The following is a 23,095-nucleotide window of genomic DNA, read 5'->3' on the forward strand; positions in this document are numbered from 1 at the left end:
TTGATGATATTTTTCGAAAAGTGAAGAAATAAAAAAATTTGTTCACATGTGCCCCCCTCTCCCCTATTACCAACATAAAAATAAGCTCCGTGGGTTTCTTAAAAGTATTTTTGCATACATATGTATCAATGTTTTGTTAATAAGAAGATAGATGGACATTAAATAAAATAATTCAAAAATCATCTGGTCCTAAAATTTTATTTTTTACTGAAAAAATAAAATCAAAGAAAAGGCTAATAATAAGGAAAAATAATATTACAGAAGGTAAAAATAACAACTCACAGATGAATAACCTTCCGATTTTAATTCATTTCCTACCAATGGCACATATCTTCTTTGTATAATTTGTCGTTAATCTTGTCTGATTAATTGCGTAATCATTTCATTAATCTATTTATATTTATCTATCTTATAGAGCACAAAGAACGCTGGTATTTCTCTATCTAAATTAGCAACACTATAGTCATCTATAATAATTCATTTTGTTAGATTGTCTCAAGTTATACTTTAAGTAGTGTTAAATAAATAGTTATACGTTAAGTATTTATTCGGAAACATTTTTTATTTTTATAGCAATAAAAACTTGGCTACTGAAGTTCACAAACGTTGCTGAATGTTGAATTTCACTGTGGAACTATGACTGAAACGTATATTTTTTGCCATGTAATATATCCTCATATAATATATTACATGTAATATATCTACAATCTAATATAATCAATCTATACAATCTATAATATATCTATAATCTAATAATTACATGTAATATATCTTCAATGTGTCTATGACGCTCAGCGAAAACCGAGGACAAATTTTTGAAAAACTTGACCAAACTTGTTTTTTAATCTTGGTCGGCTATATGTTAGACTTATCAGGGTGAGGTCATTTGAGCCGGTGACCATTAAATCACCCACTTCAGAAATAAACAATTGTGTCCATAGAGATAGTAGTGTACTTAGTAGTTCTGATTTCACTTATATTTTTTGTTATACATATTTTTTAACCCCACCATTTCATTGTCTAATTGAAATTGAAATTTTATCCACATACTTTACACAGATCTTTCTTGTTCTCATCTTAAAATAATCAATTACAGTTGTGCTGTGCATTTGGCTAGATTACCATTAAAGTTTAATTGTTGTACAAGATATTTTTTAAAGGAAAAGCTGGTAGCTAATGACGGCTAGTCTCTTATATTACTGAAGTACTACATTAATATCATAAATTTCATATCTTGAAAGTATGCATAATATGTGTAAATATGAAATTTAATAGTATATTTGGTATTCAAAATGCAATATTCGTGATATTTTCTTCTTTTTTTTTGTCCCTTCTGATATTTGGTGTCACAATAATTGTTATTAGAAAAACGAATCATAATGTATATCTGTTTATTTAAGGACTCAGTACGATATGTTTGTGAGAAAAATAAAATCAATCGAATCTCGATGGAAAAATGGAGTTTCGTAATGGAATCTATTCATTCTTAATGGAATTTATTCTTAATGGAATTTATTCTTAATGGAATCTGTAATGGAATCTATTCATTAGAACCTCACATATTAGGAAGTTTGTGTTTAGTCCGGTAAAATAAGATTTTTTTTTATTCAGAAAAATAAATAATCAAAATTTTTCTTCGTAGAAAGCATTGTTATGATATTATAAATGCTATTTATATTCCCCCTTCTTTGTGAAAAATGGCGTAATTTAAAGGGGGAATGAATTTCTTCTAAACAGGCATTCTGTGTAATTCCTTGAAAATATTTAATTTTCTTTTGAATCTGATCCATTCAAATCCCCAAAAAAGGGGAAAACGTGCAAAGAAAAGTAGGGAAGTTTTCAAGTATCATTTATCTACCTCCCTAAACTAAAAAACCTTAAGAGCCGCCACCTGTTTTGCTGAAATCTTGTTTTACTACGCAAAACCTATAAAAATATACCCATTTCAAATTACTTAGGAGTGTCGAAAAGTTTACAGGAATTACGAAAATATAAAGAAATTTCAGATTCGGAAATTAGTTCTAGAATGTTAAACTAGTAACGAAAAAAAGATCATGTTGATCGATCAACTGATGAATTGAATGAATTGAAATTTGACTTGCTGATAGGACTATTTTGAATCATAATTTTAACCCTTGAAGCCAGGAAAGCATGCTTAACTGTAGTGATTAAAAATGGTGACGAAAACCACGGTTAGGGAGATAAAATAAGCGAAGTGGGCAGGATGGCAGTAAAGAAAAGTGTTAGCAAATCAGCACTATCTGAATGACGAAAAGATGAAGGTGTGAATTTAGAACCTAAGAACATTGTAGAATGAGTGGAAATCAAACGAATATTGGAAACGAAGTCTTTAGATTTGAGATATGTTGGTGGTACTAAGCCATGGTACAAAATGCAACATGTGCAGAGGTGCCACATATCTGACAAGCTCAAGCAAGAAGAAGAAGAAGCCACATAGTGCATCAAAAATTCCTGATACGTTTGTAGAAATGAAAAGTTAATGTTAACACATTGAACACCATGCTAATTTTGTATGGCTTGCCCGTCTGGCCAAACTGTAATTAACTACAAACTAAAATTGCAAATATTAGACAGGTTTTGCTACTTTTAAAAGGTTTAGCATGCCATATATAAAAAAAGTGGTGAATTATATAACACTACGAATTGTTTAAGAATAGTGGTGGATAAGAATCTACTAAATTGGATTTATTAAACCGAGAATCACAATAATTAAGTAAATTTTGAATAAAATTTCTGCAATTCAGTAAAAGAGTGTAAATTTTATAGTTCCATATCATGTTATACGCTGTCCGCCAGCTGTTTTTCGCGGCCTATGTGAAAGGTGAGTGTCAGCAAGCGGTGGCAGACGCAGCCTAAATGTAATTTCAGTGTCAGCCACCGGTGGTTGACGCGGCCTAAATGTAATTTCAGTGTCAGCCACCGGTGGTTGACGCGGCCTAAATGTAATTTCAGTGTCAGCCACCGGTGGTTGACGCGGCCTAAATGGAAAGTCCTGTGTCAGCCACCGATGGCTGACGCGGCGCTCAACGTGTTAAACACATGGGATATTAAGAAGAAAAATGCATCAAAGGTTGATGTAAAGCAGCATCTGTTAAAAAATATAAAATCTGAAGTAAGAGTATTAGTTAAGAAGAAACGTACTAGACAATAAGCGAGAGAAATGGAATCTGGAAAAATATTCGGTTTGCTATGTGGTGTTCCAGACAGCCAAAAGATTCCAAAGAAGAATACAGATTGAGCATTTTTACATCAGGGTATGTATTAGTAAGAAAATTTTTAATTACCTCATGAAATAAAAAAGCGAGAAATTAAGGATCAGAGTTGTAACATGGATTAAAATAGTCTTGAAGAAAAAAAAGAGGAGAAAAGAGTGTTATTTTCAGAATATTCTATGGCTGAATCCTTGGAGCAGAATTTCGAGAAAGAAATAAAATCCTTACAAAAATTAGTACCAAGAAAGAAAATTATCTATATCACTAAAAAAAAACATAAAGTGGATGGCCAGATAATAATAGAGGGTTAAGGTATATATTTACTAAATTTATGCAATTTTGCAGGATTAACTTGTTTATATAGTTATCTTACCTGTTCTTTAAGAAAAACCTTTTGAAAGATTAATTTTTTTAAGTAAACATTTTACATGATTTATAGGAAATTACTTTCCAGGTATAAGTATGCATATGGTATTAATAGAATCGTCATTAAAATTCCTAGGGCAATGAAGATGATTGTTAAAAAAACTTATTTTATTTTGAATTCATCTTGGGTATTTCATATGTCATTAAGGTAGTATTGATAATGAAAGTAACGGATCTAAAAAGTTTTAGAAGTTAAAAAAATAGTTTAATAAACTTTTATTCACTGTAACGATATTTTAGTTATGAAATAATGGAAAAATTGAATTTAATAGTTTAGTGCTATGTCCCTTGCTATTGTTGCGCTTTATTTATTGAAGGAACGCTTTATTTATTTATTGCGCTTTATTTATTACGCTTTATTTATTGAAGGAACAATTATGGCTAAATGAGATTTTTATTTATATTACCAAAATTTTACTTCGTTGAATTTCAAAATTTCTATGGACAAGAGAGACTTGATAGAGTAACCATCAATCTATGGCATGGTAAATGTAAAAATTTCTTGCTTAATATTCTAAACTGAGAAAATTTTTGCACATCAAGGAAGCATGTTTTTCTCTTGGTGGTGGTATGTCAGGACTTTAAGAATAAGATTAAGTGAGGCTGACAAAAATCAAGATAAATAATGAAAAAAACAAGATAATAAGCAACATCAATATCAAAAACGTGAAATTGAAATTAATTCTTTAGACGAGACTCTTTAGATTTTTTTAGAGCGAGACAGACTTTTAAACCAGAAACCAGTCTCATGAAGAATGAAATTTGCTTTGGATGCAGTTTAAATATGGCTTTATAAAAAAAAGCGTTTTTTTTTTTTGTTTTTTTTTTAAATCTGTGTTTAATGTCTTACAAATGCAATAAATCACATGTTTTGTTAAATCATTAGTAATTCGGTAAACTTGAAACCAGACCTCCTGGTTGCACGCTGAGAATATATACATAGGATGAGGTTAAAAATTAATATTTAAGTGAGGAAGAAAATTCAAAATCTGACAAATCGCAGATTAAAGGGCAGAGTAATAAACATCAAAATAGGTAGAATTTAAAATTGAAATTTGATGGTATTTTGATTAACCTTCTCTCAACTCCTCTTTATTTTTTCCCACCATCAAATCTGTCTTGTTTATTAATATAAGCAATAGTCATCCCTATTTATTTACCTTTTCGTCCGGCATGTTTATGTTATAAGCGCAACCCGAATTTAAAAAGAAACTGTTCAGTTCAGAATAAAAATGAAAGATTCAGAGCGAAAAGCCAAAATGAAAATTCGAATTGAAAAATTTTAAAAGTTAAAATTGCTTTTATTTTTATTTTTTACGGGTAGTAAATATGCTAAAAGCGCAAAATTTAACTGAAAAGAAATTGGCGGATAAAACAAGTATGCTTAAAAATTCCGATCGCAAAGATTTAAAGTGAAAAATAATTCCTTAGAAACGAATGAAGATATTGATAGTAAGAAAAAATCGTCTGACGTTTTAGGCTGAGAATATAAGCAAAATACGATTGAAGAAACAGATAAAGAATCGAAGAACTCTCGAGATTAGATTACATTAAAATTAAAATCGAGCCCCTAATTAAAATAATTCATTGGAATTTTTTATTGTTATTATTAAAATGAGAGTATTATGGGATGTTTCTTTCCAAAAAAAATGCATAATTCTGTTGACCTTTTGGTATTATTTAAAAAAAACACCAAAACTTTGTAATTCGATATCTCCGAAACAAATTTGAGTATTAAAAAAGGTTAAAATAATTTTATCTTCTCTATTAAGAGTAAGTGGCTACAAAAAGATTTTAATTTTCTGCGATTTGCTTTCTTTCATTTCGTTGAAAAATCCGAAAATTTATATAAGCCAATAGAAACTAGTTTACAACTTCAAAACTAATGAAATTTGGAATTTAAAACAAGATAATTCATTTTCAGACATAAGAATACGTAACTACAAAATTTCCTAGTTAAAATGAATTGCGCTGCAGAAAATAGAGTATATATCTTTGTAAACTGCTGCCGGACATAACAGTAATATCAAAAATTAAAAAAAAAAGACTGATAATTTCGATAATTTCACTTTTAATTTATTATTTTGATATTTTTCATTCATGATATTCTTATTATTTACTTCTATTTGTTTTTCAGTTTACCCGACCGGAAGTTGTTGATACATATATTGAATTTATCAATAACTGGAAAGCAGCAAGAGATTCCGTTAAAAGTATTTCTTCAGCTAAACCAGCTTTTGCAAAGTTTCTCGAGGTAAGAAAATAAAATTTTTGCCGATCGCCATAATATTTCATTTCTTGAAATCTGTCTTCTTTCTAGGTAAGTTTCAAATCAAAAATTATTTTTTAAACATATTTTAACGAAGAGATTATGCAATATGATAAAAAAAATAATAGTACTTTTCTGAAAATAATAATACTAATAAATATTTTTCCAAATAACTTAGTATTTTAAAAAAAATTAAATACGTATTATAAAATTAGTTAAGCCTAAAGAACATCTCTGGTTTCATTATTTTACAGCAAGTCTTACGAAACACGGGTTAATTTATTAATTTAATAATTAATAATTGTAGAGGAAAGAAGAAGTTAAAGACCAAATGCCTTTTTGAAAAACTAATTAAAGAGAAAGAAAATTAAGAACTAGAAAGAGGATTAAGAGAAGGCTGTTTTCATTTTAAAATTAAATTCGAGATATTTTAGTAGGTAAAAAGTTATAATTATTTCATTCACCTGCACAATAAAAGGTTATATTAATTTTTTAACCTCTCTTGCGGGCGTAGGTAGAAAGGAAAACTTAATTCAAAGGAAATGCTTTCTTACTAAATAAATATATTTGTTTTTAATTATTGAATTTGGTATCTCTATGTGTATAATTATTTTTTATTTCTTCAGTGGGGAACTTAAGCTAATTATTTCTTTATCCTCCTACTCAATTTTTAGGCCAACAAAAAATATTTTGAAAACAATTGCTTTTATCATAGCTCAAAAATAGAAACATCAAGTGAGAAAATAACACAATATTTCATTTATGTATTCAAAAAATTATAGATTCTGGAACATTATCAGTTTTCTCATAATACTTTTTTTTAGTTCCATTTTCTTAAAATTAAAAAAAATACCCCAATAATTTTTACTATGCATACGAGAAGAGCCAAAAAAAAATTTTTATGAATTTGCCAAAACATTTAGCACAATTTAAAATTTGCCTAGTATAATTTTTATTAAAACTTTAACTTTCATAATCATTTTGATGGATGTATAAGCTAATGAATTACTTTTACTTATCTTAAAAAAAGCTGTATTACTCTCCAAGCTCCATAACATAGCATTAGAGTAGACAATGTAACACATTTTTTAATCTATTGCTACATATAAAACCGAAAGGAAATTAATTTTGACATTACATATTACATATAGATATTCTTAACAGTATTTATCTGAATAATTATTAATCCTAATAAATATTAACCTATAAAGAACTGAAATATGTTCAACTATGTGAAAAAATCCACTTCAGAGAAAAATCACCGCATTAGAAAATTGTTTTTGATATTTATTTTATATTTAAAATATTTTCTTATTAAGTGAAATTCAGTCTTTATTTCATAAAATAATTTAACAAATTAATGCTGAATTTCGGTGGAGAGGAGAGATGTATTAATTATGTGAATGCACCATTGAAAAAAAATTGGAAATGCATAGTTTGCAACAGCTATAAAAACTATGAAATTCCGTAATAAAAGTAATAAAAATTTGAATGAAAAGATTAAAATAGTATGTTAAAGCGTTGTTTTTTTTATTAGCTGCACAAAAATATATCACCTCAAATATATAAAAGCTAAAATTGTAGCGAAAAAAAATATATTTTATATATTTAGTTTAAATTAACAAAAGCAATACTCTTATAAGTGATGAGTTAGAAATTAACTCACATTATTATCACAGAAAACTTAATATGTGTAAACTAAACAAAGTGTTCTCTCTAACTCTTGAATTTACTTGTTCCTCATAAAATTTACTGGAAAAAAATGGATTTTACAGTAAAATGAAGTTAACGGATGATACTAACAGTACTTTCTATCGTAATTTGATCGGCAGAAAAAATTAACATTACATTCTGTATAAGTGCCAAGTTTGTTTTTGTTTGTGTTTGTTTATTTTGATGCTGCTCCCTTTGTGGTGAGTGGTCTTTTGTAACCTTGGCCATTGGAAATTTTAAAAAAAACATTCTGCAGAAGTGTTATAGGGGGAAACACAGGGTCACCACTGGCCACAGGGTGACCCTGTGTTGCGACAAATTTAAATGTCTACCAGTCGTCACCCAATCACAATCGCCACTTTTTTCGCTGAAAATGCAGCTCATGTGCATTTTACTATTTTTTAGCGAATATGGAATTATTTTGAATGTTTCAAAATGTTCTTAATTTTTTTTTACTTCATGCTTGTTTCTTAAATTTTTTTTAACAATGAACCTAATGTTTACCATATGAGGAGAAATCTTCACACTTTTATTATCAACGGTATTTTTTGATCGTTCAAAATTTTCGATTTTTCAAAAAGTGACCACATGTTCTAAAAAATTGCCACATTATAATGTGCTATAACTGGCTCATGGAGTGTAGCAAAATATACTTTTTTTTCTCCCTGTAACAAATGTGTATCAAGAAATTGAAAAAGTTAATTCATTATGATCCAAGTTAATGCGTGTTGAAATTAGCTGCAAAATGCTGACAAAAAAATAGTTTAAAACATTATACTTACTTTCCTTTGCTATATTTAAATGACTAAACTGTTTAAACAAAAGCAAAGTTTTATTTTTCTTAAATTGAACAAAATTTGCTATACAATACATTGCTTGCTTAATAATCAATTCACTCACCATTATTTTTATAGTTACATTTTTGTATCAACAGAAAAATATGAGAGTTTAGGTCACTTTAGGGTTTCGACCAATTAAGAAAGAATTTTCTTAGAAGAGTAACTAATTTTTGCAAAACTGGAATTTGCAGTAATACTCCATGCTTAAAAGTATGAAAGTTTCCTAAAATATGTTTGTTGAAGCCAGTAAAATATGATGAAGACAGTAAAATAAATTTAAAAAAAAAAACATAATAGCTGGGTCGATGGAAAAATGAATTGTTTAAAACTTCAACGTAATATACGTAATACACTATCTAGCCATTAATGACCGGACACCCCTTGAACGGCAGGTGGTCTCGTCCTGGTGGAATAAATACGGAACCTGAGGTGGGGAAAAGACCACTCGCAAGCAGGCGACGGCCATACGAGCGTTAAAAGTGAAAATGAGTGGACGACGAGAGATGAATGAGGCGGAAAGGGTCATGATCATAAGCGCCAACCGATTTGGTCATTCCATACCTGCCATCTCCGACAAGTTTCAGGTACCACAGTCAACAGTTGGTGACGTCGTGTTGAAATGGGAACGAGAGGGAGTGAAAAACCGCAGTCCCGACCCGGCAAGCCCAAAATAATGTCCGACAGGGATCGACGATCTCTTCGAAGTGTAGTGAAGGCAAACCGACAAATGTCGTTGGACACTGTCGCTACCAACTTCCGGGCTGCATCTGGCAGTATTGCCAGTGCACGTACCATTCGTCGGGAGCTGATTACACAAGGATTCCATGGACGAGCAGCCGCACATAAGCCAAACATCTCTCCATCAAACTCTCGCCACCGATTTCAGTGGTGCAGAGCACGTCGCCAGTGGACAGAAGAGCAATGGAAAAGTGTTATGTGGAGTGATGAGTCACGCTACATGTTGTGGCACTCTGATGAACGAGTGTGGACCTGGCGAATGCCCGGAAAATGGTACCTACCGGAGTGCATTGTCCCCATTGTGAAGTTCGGCGGCGGAGGAATTATGGTTTGGTCCTGTTTCTCATGGTTTGGCCTTGGAGCCTTGGTGTTAGTGCGTGGAACCCTGGACGCAGAAGGGTATAGAGACATCCTGGACAATTCGGCGCTTCCCACCCTGTTGCAACAGTTTGGTAATGGCCCGTTTGTGTTTCAACACGATAACGCTGCCATTCATAAAGCACATGCCATCATGGACTGGTTTGATGAAATGGAGGTGCAAGAGCTTGACTGGCCATCCCAAAGTCCCGACATCAATCCAATTGAACATCTCTGGGATGAGTTGGAGAGCCGGTTGAGGGCCAGACCACAATGCCCCAAAACCACCACTCAACTCCTCGCCATGTTGCAGGAGGAATGGCGGGTAATACCGGCCGCCGTGTACCAACACCTAGTGGATAGCCTTCCTAGAAGGGTTAAAGTTGTGATTTAGGCACGTGGCGGCCCTACGCCCTACTGACTTGATACTAGCACCTCATGTATCCGAAATGAGGGGTGTCCGGTCATTAATGGCCAGATAGTGTATATTAGCTTTTTATAATTTCTTATATGTTATGTAAATCAATTTGCAGAGTAACAAAATAAGAGATTAGTAATTTATTTATTTTTTTTTTTTTTTTTTGAAATCAAAAAGAATTCATGTTTTTAAAGGTTTCATTTTATTCGACCCTGATACATACATAGGCTAATTTTGAGGAAACAATTTGGGGGTTTTTGCATCTCCGTTTATAAAGCAATTATGAATGAAGGATAAAAAAAAGTGGAAATATTTCCAAAGAATATATAACCAATCTTAGAAGGATACCTTAAAATTGTGATTAAAATGTTCTTCAACGTAATACTACGAATTTGGCAATTTAAATTATGAAATTTATAATGGAAAATTCTTAAATGTGAAAAGAAAGTTTTTTTAACTTTCGTCTTCCTTTACAGTATTAAAATATGTATTCCAAAACTTCACTGAAACGAAGTATTTATAGCGCGAAAATTAGCAATTAAACTCAAAACTGTGTTACTTAACACAGCCACTTTAATAACTATCAATTTTTCCTTTATAATAGTCATTACTTTTAGCATCAAGTCACTAACTTAATTTAATTTCAAAGAGCAGAAAACATATTACCAAAACTTCCCTTATGGCATGGAAAAATCCAGCGTCCTTTATAAGCTTCAATTCCATCTTTATAAGCGTAATCTTTTTTACGTATATTTATAAAATTAATTTAACAGCACAGATAATATTTAACCTAAAACTTTATTAAGTCAATGAACTTCCGAAATTTACCAAATAATTTGGTTAGGCTAACATGATGGCTTAAGTCAGTGGTTCCCAAAAGGTGTTCTAAGATGCCCTAGGTTCCTACGGAAAGGTCACAAGGTCTCTTAAAGTTTGGAACTATTTTAACCAGTTATGTTTTATGAAGCCTGTATTTATTTCGAATCATTTACAAAGATAATATTTTGAATGTTTTTAATAAATTATTTAAGTAAAGTGTGTGCGGAAAAAATAGCAAAATGTTACACCTAGTTATTCTAATAAGCATTGAAAAAATTATGAAAAAGATATCCAATTATAAGAAATTCCATTAGTGTTGCCCATTGAACTTCTCAATTCAAAATAAAATAATTAAATTCATCAATAAAGAAACATGTTTTGCAATAACTATTCTCAACGTTTATAACAGTTTTTTTTAGCTTTCATTTCAACAAAAATCATAGCTGCTTAAAATTTCTTTTCAACTTAAGCATACACGTAAAAAAATAATTCAGAACTCGACTTGATGCCGTTCCAGCTCTGCGAATTCAATTGTCTGACGTAATATCTGATTTTGAAACTATAAAGAGATGAAAATATTATTTTTCAGGCTAAATGTTTTAAAATAATTAATAGTCTATTGAAAATAGTCAGTAGAACATCTGCATGAAATATTCACAATTGCTAAAAAGACTTAATTTATTAAGTTAAATTTTGCCAATCGAAGAGGAATCATGTAAGGTTCCATAGCCAAAAAAATTAGGAACCGTTAGCTTAAGTAACACAGGATGACAGCACATAATTTTTATTAATTAGCTTTGAATTAATATATAAAAATAAATACATTCTCTTTCAAGGTTTTTTTTAAGATTTATAATTTTTTTTTTCAGAATACATCAAGAGAACACAAAGGTAAACTGACGCTCGATGCTTTATTGATAATGCCTGTACAGAGGATACCACGCTACGAGCTGTTAATAAAGGTGTGTTTTTCATATACATTATAAAAAGTCATTTCAAGAGTCTTAAATTGTATATTACAATATTTAAAGAAAGAAAGAGTATTGCGAAAAAATAATATGAATATAATTTTACACCAAATATGTTGTACTGATGACAAAATTATAGCTTATTAAACCTAAATAATTTATTTCTAGATCTTGAACTCGGCGTTTCTCTGATAAAAAAATGCACATTATGTTATCTGTATACTCTCAGAAATAAAACTTTAACTTTGACGATTCTGTCATCATTGTGTTTCATTTCCTTAATTTTGAGAATTGATTAGTTTTTATTACAATGCATAAATTGCATATTTAAATGAATTATATTTTTTGGGTTACATAATAAAAACTTTTAAACGTTATAAGCAATGCAGTACAACAGATTCATAGGTTATCGAGTTTTGGAAGATAACTGGTTATATCTCACAAGTTTATACTTGCTTGTGCAGTAATTTGTTTAAAATTATTCTAAATATAATTCCTCGGCAGACTTGTGTAGAGGTTAGGGAACTATACTTGCATTAGAAAGGTTCTGGGTTCGAATTCCGGGCAAGGCATGGATGTTCTTTCCTACGCTGTACTCTCTGTCCTTACTGTCGGAGCAACGCTGGCCCATCTAATATGGTGCCCCTGAAGGATTGGCCCACAAATCTGCCCTTCAGGTGCCTTTATGATGCCCAGGTGGGTTATTCTGAAAAAATCAACTCATTTTTTTTTGTTTGCTGCTATTGTACACAATATGTTCAAAGGTTAGTCAATTATACCACTAAATCGGTTTGGTTACTTTGTTACAGGAACTGCTTAAACATACACCAATGGATCATCCAGATTACAAACTGCTGTTACAAGCACAAAGAGAAGTTCATGATTTGGCCGTAAAAATTAACAAAGTGGAGAGAGAAGCAATGCTGCTGGAACAAAGAATACAAAAATTAAAAGAAGTTGAACAACTAATCGATGGCGTGACTGATGTAAGCTCTTTCAATTCCTAATAATCTTGAACTGAACTGTTTTATCAATTTTTTTTCAATATTTAATTGAAGTGCGATACATTCTTTATATTTGAAAGAAAAAGGAGATTATTTTGTTTATTACAGTTGGTGCAAGGAGACCGCGAATTCATCCGCCATGACCACGTTCAAATACCGGTAAGTCCATTCATTATGCATTTATAATTAAAAACATTTGTATAAATACATAAAAATAGCTATCGTACAAGGTAAAAGCTTGTGAATCATGTCAATCATCACACTATGTTAATAAGACGTGATGACGGAGTGGCAACAGCTCAAGATACTGATTTGCCAATGTGAAGTACTTGGGTTTGATCCCCAGCTTCAGATCGAGGGAAACTAGCTTGTCTTTCGATTGGTGCGTCATCGTCATATCACTGATATCAAAATCATGGAGTCGTAACCTCAATGACCCCTTGCCCATTAGAGAGTGTTGCGGAATCACTTTACTTTGTTTTTATACTATATTCAATAAGCAATAACAAATATCAGAGAGACTTGTGAATCATGTCAATACGAATCACCACATTATGTTACTAAGACTCGATGGCTGAGTGGAACAGCTCAAGGTACTAATTTGCCATTGTGAAGTACTTGGGTTTGATCCCCAGCTTCAGATCGATGGTGGCTAGCTTGTCTTTCAAGTAAAAGTGATCGATGTACAATGACTAACACATTGATATCATCATCATCATGCCGCTGATTTCGAAGTTGTGAAATCTTAACTTCAATGCCCCCCTTGCTAGGTAGAACGATGAGGTTATGGACCCGGTAACCTAGATAACAGCATGTTGCAGAATTGCTTTATTTTTTTATACCTTGTTCAATGATAAATATCAGAAAATTCGTAAATAAAACAAGATATAAGATTTAGCGTCCAAGAGTGATAAAAAGGCGATAAACTTGATTCTGATTTGCGTAATATTATAATTCGTACAAAAGTTTATAAAAAACAATAATCTTAAATAGATCAGGTGCTTACTAAAGCCGATTTAAAGAAATTAACTAATTATAAGTTGTTGATGTTTTAAATCAAGACAACAAAAAAAGTATGTAAATGCCAAATCAAACAAAAACAAAAAAGCTGCTGTGTTAATATGTTAGAATTTCAATAAGATCAACAAAGTTAATATTTCAAATTACGGCACAATTCTATTTGTATCCTCTTAGCTGTTCTAAAATTGATGTGATGTTATTAAAGTTAAGGTAATCTAGTTTTGCCAACGTTTTTATTATTTCTCTTGCTTGAATTCTATTATTAACCAGAAAAGAAAAACGAACTCACTGCTTCATGGCTCCACTTAAGTAGCATTACTCTGAGAAAATTGTTTCGGACAGATTGCTCTGAGCACATTTAAAAGCAAATTGGGCTCTTCGAAACAGATGTCGAATCGTTCCTGCTGCTGCCAGCTGGTCCACATACATAATTTCAACACTTTTCGTTTTCACATATTCATTCACTTGCATGAACTACTAACTTCCACAACATTGCAGAAATTAATAAAAAAAAAAAATTACAAAATATTCTGCCATATGTTAACGATTTATATGCTCTCCATTTAGCATATTTCGGAATAAACAAGCTTTTTAAAAAAGTTTCCCATCAAAGTTTCTTAACATGTATGGCACTCACTTAAAAAGTAAATAATAATTCACTTAAAGACAAAAGTGATTTCCACATAACATAAAATTATAAAAAATTGCAAATTGTATTCTCTTATGTTAGCGATAAATATGATATATGTCCATCAAAATATGGCTATTTTCCAACAAATTGATGTTTGCTTCTTAATATAAAACACGTTTCAAGCAATTTCCATGTTGCATAAAATTATTTAAAAAAAAGCTCAATCCTCCTTTATGTTAACGATATTATGTTCTGAATAAAGCATAATTTCGACAAAAACAAGCTTTCTCTAAAAAATTACTAGAAATGTTTATTGACATACATGGTTCTCTCTAACAAATTGACACACACTCTTCAGAAAAAAATTTCAAACAAATTTAACATTGTAAAAAATTATGCTTTGAATTTTGCCTGCTCAAAATAAAACAGGATTAACAACATTCTTTAGATTTAATCTGGATTAAAAACATCTTTCAAATCTTCCTATAAATATTTCTTGGCATATATGGGTATTTCTTTTACAGTTTAATCCTAACTTCTACGCTAAAATACTACAGACTTCTGCATTCTTTTTTTTAAAAAAATTATAGAAATATTTCTTGCGATATGTGAAAACTTTCTTACAAATTAACGGTTGCTTTCTCATATAAAACAAGTTTTAAATTATTTACGCAAGCTTTCGTAAACCTAGCTTAAATAATCATAGAGATCTCATTTTTATTTAAAAAAATTGCCGAAAATTATACAAAATTTCTAAGGCAATTTTTAAATAATAACGAAAATATCACTTTAAAACAAACCAATACATCTGGGGATACTGGATTGGAGATCGATCGTTCTCTGATTCAGGTCAAAATTACGATCTGTGGATGAATGAATGGATGTATGAATGGGTCCGCCCTATAAATGGGTGTGACGCATGGTGTGGCAGAAGCCGAATTCTTTGCCATAGATGGCGCCACTGGAAAACAAGAGCAATCGCACCCCCTCTGCCTAAGCAGGCATACGTCAACAACATATCATTTTAAAATTTGAAAGGAATTCGTTAAAAATTGTGAGCGATAATTATCATTTGAATTAGACATTCCATAGTGCGCATGCGGAGAAAACATTTGGAAAAAAAAATTCAGAATTTTTCTTTGCTAATTAAGTAAATTACGTGTTGCTAATTAAGTTTTATTTGGTAATTTGGTAACTAATGAAAAAAATCTTATTTGAATATCTAGAAAATTTATAAAATTTCGTACCATTTTTCCAATAAGTTTCTATAAATTTTGAAAAGAAGCTCTGAATATTTTCCATAAATTTCATATAACAATATTTAATAAAAACGCCACCAACGGTATGGAGAACTTTCTATTAAAATTCGCATTAATTCATGTGTTTTCTTTCCTTATACCATCACATCTTTCTGCCCAATCAAATAATATAGGATAGTGACATATTTAATTAAATTTTATTTTTTAATAGAAAATATTTGTGGATACCACTTATCAATAAAAGTTTTTTTTAAAAAAGAAGTACAATAATTACGCAGAAAAGTGTGAAAACTTTTTTACATTTTCAAGATACTCAAATTGAACTTTAGTCATAAGTCACGAAAAACGATATTGACAACAAAAATATGAAGAAAAAAATTTCATATGTTTGCCACAAACGAGCGGAGTGAAACTTAACTTTAAGTGTTATTATAAAGGCTGCTTAGAGTGTTTATATCTTAAGCAATTATTCTCGAATTTCTTTCAAATTTAAGAATGATAATCTTGTCATTAATTAAAAATTGTTCCTAAAATTTTGTTCTATTTTATTGGATGTTTTTACAGTTACAATAAGAAAATGTCAGGCAAAAGCGAATAGTTTTTTTTTTATGAAATCGTCCAAATTTTAATGAATATTTAAGCTTGGTTCACGAAATTTTATACCTTTATTGCATATAATAACTGAAGCATCAGATGCAAGTTACAAGCTAATTGCTACATTTTCTGGAACAGGATACTCGGTGACACACATTTTCGTTCGTAAATTATTGCCATTTTCTCAAACCTGAGAAATCCTTAAACTTTATTGATACTGTAGCGTATCAAACTATATTAAAAAAAAGTTCTGTATTTTTCATAAAAATATTTATTTACGGCAACCACTACAGTAATGGAATTAAAGTTCCCGTAACGGGAAAGTAACAACTTTTCAAACCAATATAGAAAACCCGTAACGGGTTAGTACAAACCTCAATTTCGAAAAACAAAAACTAATCTCTACAAAATCAACAACTATTTTGTGTTCTAATTTTACCGTCTGCTTTTATTTTTTAAATTTATCTCCTTATATGTTTATGCTTCGACTGGCTGCGTGGCGCAGTTGGTTTGTCGTCGGCCTTCTGAGCCCAAGTCTGCGGGTTCGATCCCCGGCCCAGACACCGGATTTTTGGGATGCAGAAAATCCTCAGCGTCCATGTCGTATGATTATGCGGCATGTAAAAGATCCCTGGAGTGCCTCATTGGCTCTTGGCATTTCCGACAAAATTAAATTTCTAGTGCACTTTAGTATCCAAATAGAGTCTCGGTGCTGCCATCTAGTGTGGCAGAAACTAGACGTCCAAATTAACATGACCAACGGTATCTCACCCATTGTGGTGGTCCTGAAAGAGTGGATACCACCTCTGGAGAACGCACTAGGTCTGCTCATCGGCAAGACCGATTGTACAGCTCATTAGAGATATAAAAAAAATGTCTATGCTTTTGCCAGCCTGTTGTTTTTAAATATTTTTACTTTTATTTATGCTTTTGCAAACCAATTATCTTTTTTATATTTCTAGACTTTATAATACGTATAAAAAATCGCACGATTTAAACTAAAATAATAAAGAAATTCTCTTAATATTTCTAGAAACATTTGAAAAAATTTTAAATACTGAAACAGTTTTTTTCATCATATATGTAAAATAGTTGTATGTTACATAAAACCACTTGCTTCTTCATTTTAGAGATGAACCCTGTAGTGTTTCTGCGCTTTGAGAAATTATTCAAAATTAATTACTTACATAAATAATATCAGCGGATATTTTAATCATTTGATACTTTCAACTTTTTAAAAAGGGGTTGCATGTTTTTAAAAGTGACCACTATTTAAAATGATACCAATGATCACCGATCAGATATAAAAATTCTTAATTTTGACTTACTAATTATCCAAATATCTAACAGAAACGTTTTTAATTTATTCTTGCAGTTTGATAAGGGATATATGTTTAAAGTTTAAAACTTCTATGTTGGTCAAAACGAGTTATTTCGCTTAACTGTCTGTTAGGGTGATTATCTCTAGTTACCCCAATAATTGCAAAATATCGAAATGAACTTTTTTTCAATTATCTAATAAAGAACATCTGGTTCAATTTTGAGATTTATATCTTGGTGAATATAGTGTATATAGTGTTATTGTCAATTTAGCTAAATACTCCTATCTAACCTAGATAATTATTAAAAAGTTCTTCTATTTATCTCATAGAAGAACAAATAATTCACATTTGGATATCAGTCATGGTAAAAATGTAACATGTGGCATAATTGTCAATTAAGCTAATTACCCTTATAATTATAAAATATCGGAATTTAACAGGAATTCAATTAATTAAATCTCATTACGAACATCAAATTTAAACTTTCTAACTTCGAGTGAAGAAGAATCAGTGATGAGTCTGTTGGTGACGGATTTACCTTTAATTTTTATAGAAAAGCGCCGCTTTGGCTCAAGGGAAAAACGAGCTCCCAATTTTGTGATTGGCCTTAACAATTTTCATTGCAATATAACTCAATTCGAAGACTACACAACTTTTCATCCAACTTAAACGTCAAAATCATGTAAATGTTGCACAGGGATGATGGAATTGGAATTGGAACACAATAAGAAATTACAGAACTTCGCATCTCAATTAAACGTCAAAATCACGGGAATACTGCATGTGAATACCGGAATAGGAACAGTATTAGAAGACTGAAGAACTTTGCATCGCAATTAAAAATAAAAATTGCGTTAAGATAAGGATGTCAAAATAGAAATTGGAGCACAATTTGAAGACTGCACAACTTTACAACTTAATTAAGCGTTGAAATCCCGTGAATATTGCATAGGAATATTGCAATACAGTAGGAAGATTGCAGTCCTTCGCATCTCAATTTGACGTAAAAATCAAATATCATGTTAATTTAGGGATGCCAAAACAGGGATTGGAACGCACTTAGAAGACTACACAACTTTGCATCTTAATTAGATGTCAAAAACACGTGACTTAGAGATCTCTAATATAAGTTAAGAATTCGGGAAATTCGAATTTTTCATTTTGCAAACAGGAAAAGGCTCTGATATTATTCGGATAAGTTAATTTTAACTATAGTTAATTAAATACTGATAAAATCCTTATTAATTTGTATCTATTTCATTCTTTTTGTTTCATCAAAGTTAAAAGTTTCACTACGTGAATAATTTCCAATAACTCACTTATTTTAAACATTAAAAAAAACTGAGAACGCATTTTTAGCAATGAATTATCTATAAGCGTATAGATTTTAAATTCGGAAAAATATTAAGGTTTGTTTTAACATAATTCTTATAGAAAATATGAGGGCTGAGTTTTTCCGAACATTCAAAAATCTTAAAGCTCATTGAATTGTAAAATGCAGAAAATTTGCTCTAACCTTTATACTGTGCAAAGTTGAAGAATAAACTTGAACACAATACCATTGTTCACCTTGAACAAATTCTTGGTTCAATTTGTTATGAAGATTGCAGAATAAGTATTCGATATTATGATTAATTATTCAATTGATTTATCTAAGAAAAGAAGCTTTAATATTAGTCGATATAATCCGCAGACAATTTTCTGATTGATATTCCAAAAATCTTTATAAAACAATTCATCAAAATGATAACCAAATACTATATCACATTCCTTTATGTTTTCTTATTCTTTAGTCATCAATGCAATAACCAACCTTGTTTATGGGAAATATATTTCCGAAACAGTTTCCAGTATTAATCAGAAATCTTAAGAGGGCAATAATGTTTTTACCATAATTGGCAATAATCTATTATATTTGCGAAGCAATAAAAGGGATAGAATACGAAAACATACTTATTCCGAGTTATGAATCTCTATAATAATAAACATTTCCGTATTAAATTAAATGTTAGATAATTGATTAAAAAAATTTATTTGTTGTTTGCTGTGTGCTCTATAAAAACTGAAAGAAAATATGAAAAGAAATATATGATACTTAGAAAAAGAAGGATATGATACTTAGATAGAAAATTATGAATGACTGTAAATTAAAGAGAAAAAATCTTAAGTTAAACGAAAGTTCATCAGTTACTTTTACTGCGAACGTCTTACCATACATTCTTAAATATTAACACAATATTTACTCAATAATTATCCCTAAATAAGGAATCAAATTTATTTTAAATCTTTCTTGTACTTATCTGGTAAAATATTACTTCTAAAAAATTATGAAAATGAACTTCTATTATGCAAAAGAAGTAAGAAATTCGAATTACAAATCATCATCTTTTTCTCTATATCGAAAATCACCGTGACTGCTTCGAGAGTTCAACCTTATAAGGTTGAACTCTCTATACACAATGTACTATAGTACATTTTGTATCGGCGTGTACCATAGCAAATCTAAATGTGAAAATATATACCTGTATAGAAAAATGTCCAAGAAGTATAATGAAATAAAACAATTTTTAATTTAGAACAATTAGTTCGAGATTTGTTAGTTGTTAAACGTATATTAAACAATACCACGCGAACCTCTCTGTTGTCTAAAAAAATACCGCTGCCCAAATAAAATTAGAAGAGCCAATTTTGTAGATAAATTTGAGAAACTTTTTAAAAATTCCTATTTTTCGGACAGTTAAGATAATTTTAAGTTTTTCTTTTTCCGCTTCGAATAGAAATGACATATCTTTTGCTGAAAAAAAAAGTAGGGAAATTTATTTATCACTTAAAATTTTTATTTTATACACTCTCTCTAGTTTGTTGAAGTTCAAAGTAAAGAAAAGGAAATGGCTTGCCATTACTTCGCCTAGGTTTACCAAAATTGTTATTTCTCTACTCATTTGGCCAAATAAAAAATTATTGCTCTTTGCATTTGTTATTATCGTAAGTTAAATTTTTCTGTTCTATCGCGTTCCCTGCACAATTTTTTACACCAATTTTCGCAGCAAAACAAAATCTGACTAAAAGTTGAACACTCAAAACAATGGTGGTGAAGCTGCGTCCTTAGCGGATTTTAAGGCTGTTTTACAAAGTCGTCATATGTAATGATGTTTTTGCGAATAATATGCTATTTCTTATAAATGCTTTGAGTCTCTGCGACAGTTTCTCATGACTGTTGAGTTTAGCCTATCTAAAGCAAGCCCTGTCTATTCTTATTTTGAAAATGGTGCAAAACGTCAATATGGTGAAAGGCCACAGTTTGTAAATCGTTTGTTTGTTCTTGTGGTGTAATTTTTTATTATTTAGAAACTGACTCCAATGCTGCATAACCTGGGGTCATGCAAATTTGAAAAAACTGAGAATGAAGCAGTGGTTTTGATAATTTTCATTTAAGTGGAAAAATTTCACCAAATTAATGATTTTTAAAAAAGTTTGTCACGTCAATATGGCAAACGTCAATATGGAGAAAAGCCTCAGTTTGTGAAAATGAAAAGCTCTTGTGGTGTAATTTTTTATTATTTAGAAGCTGACTCCAATGCTGCATAACCTGGGGTCATGCAAATTTGCAAAAACTGAGAATGAGGCAGCGGTTTTAATAATTTTCATCTAGGTGGAAAAATTTCACCAAATTAACGATTTTTAAAAAGGTTTGTCACGTCAATATGGTCAACGTCAATATGGCAAACGTCAATATGGGGAAAAGCCTCAGTTTGTGAAAATGAAAAGCATTTGTGCTCATGCAAATTTACCTGGGGTCATGCAAATTTGCAAAAACTGAGAATGAGGCAGCGGTTTTAATAATTTTCATCTAGGTGGAAAAATTTCACCAAATTAACGATTTTTAAAAAAGTTTGTCTCGTCAATATGGCAAACGTCAATATGGAGAAAAGCCACAGTTTGTAAAAAAGAAAAGCGCGTGTGGTGTAATTTTTCATTATTTAGAAACTGACTCCAATGCTGCATTACCTGGGGTCATGCAAATTTGCAAAAACTGAGAATGAGGCAGCAGTTTTGATCATTTTCATCTAGGTGGAAAAATTTCGCCAGATTGGCGATTTTTAAAAAAGTTTAATAACATGTAAAATATTTAAGTTATTTGTCCGTTCTAAAGCCCAAATAATTCTTCATGGCAAGATCATATATATATAGTTCAAAATCATTGTATTGCTTCAAGTGTAAGACGCTTAAACTGTGGCTTTTTTATTTACCTTGGTGACAGAAATTCGAAAAACAATGTTAAAATCGAATAATTATTCGTCATTGCATGCATTCAAAATCAGTTTCAGCTAATTGCTGCACTTCAGAATTTCAGAAGCTGTTAAATCTAGTTCATCAACTAGCTGTTAAATATATTCAATTTGTCGTCCATTTCCAAGGAATGCCCTTGTAATTAGATTAAATATTACGTATTCATATTTATTCGTCGTTTATCATTTTATCCACTTTATATGTAATTCTTATCACTCATTGTTGGCCTAGTGTCAAAACATTTACGATCCGTCTGAGCCCTTGAAATTTTTAAAATCTACCTCATATTGAATGGTATTTACACTTCATGGTTTGAAATTTAGTATTTTATAATGAAGACAAGGATTTTCCATTAGCACGCAACGAATCTTTAATCTAATTAGACTAAAAATTCAAGAATTTGTCCTAAGGGTGTATTTTAAGTTTATCTTCTATCTGGAAAGCCAACAGACAATTATTTGACGAGAAATATTTATTGGCTCTCTGTATCCGAAAAATATCTTAGAAAAACAGCCAATTTTTTTTAATTTATACAAAATGTTCCATTCTAATGCAATAATTTATACGAGTTGTAAAAGTCTCCGCAATTTTTATAATAACTTAAAAACAATTTCTGTAAAATATCGATCTAGAAAGCTTTTATAAATATTTTCTTTTCAGGAGTAAAGTTGTTTTCCTGACTACTAATGCCTATCCTGAATCCATTGATAGAAATTTTAATTTCGTCAAATGAAATAAAATTATTATTAATTAGCTAAAATTTAACCAAACATTTTGATGTTTGTCTTAATTTTAGTGATTTCCACGATAACAAGCATGATGAAAGCGTGTTATGAAAATTTTTTTAATTTTAGTATATTTTGATAATTCATAATAAATACCACTTAATATAAATTAGTATAAAATTTAAAAAAATACTTCCATTCAGTATAAGTATTGATTCGCTATTTCCATACAGTATTAGTAATCGTTAAGTATTTCATTCAGCATTAATATTTAAAAGCCTAATTTTTAACAAGTATTCTAAAAGCATATATTAAAGCTGGTCATTTTGGAATACGCAGCATATATTTTTTGTTCTGATTCGCTTTATTAGAATAATAGGAATAATCATTTTCCGGAAGAATCGTTTCTTATGGAAAAATCTGAATTTCCAGTCCTTAATTTTAAGAAAAAGTATTTGAAAAAAAAAATA

General features: G+C 30.4%; 1 protein-coding gene across 4 annotated transcripts in view; it reads left to right on the forward strand.

Moving 5' to 3' along the window:
- LOC107455669 (rho guanine nucleotide exchange factor 17-like) overlaps positions 1-23,095 on the forward strand; it is a 259,700-nt gene that overhangs the window by 171,973 nt on the left and 64,632 nt on the right. For all 4 annotated transcript variants that reach the window (XM_087167607.1, XM_087167608.1, XM_043057607.3 and 1 more), the window contains exons 4-7: positions 5,797-5,913; positions 11,682-11,774; positions 12,590-12,766; positions 12,893-12,943. In XM_087167607.1, the coding sequence (XP_087023733.1) occupies positions 5,797-5,913; positions 11,682-11,774; positions 12,590-12,766; positions 12,893-12,943 (438 nt within the window). The remainder of the gene's footprint in view (positions 1-5,796; positions 5,914-11,681; positions 11,775-12,589; positions 12,767-12,892; positions 12,944-23,095) is intronic.

Source organism: Parasteatoda tepidariorum, chromosome 7, assembly GCF_982258835.1.
Source record: "Parasteatoda tepidariorum strain Cologne lab strain chromosome 7, Ptep-v5.0, whole genome shotgun sequence".
NCBI classification, from domain to species: Eukaryota; Metazoa; Arthropoda; class Arachnida; order Araneae; family Theridiidae; genus Parasteatoda; species Parasteatoda tepidariorum.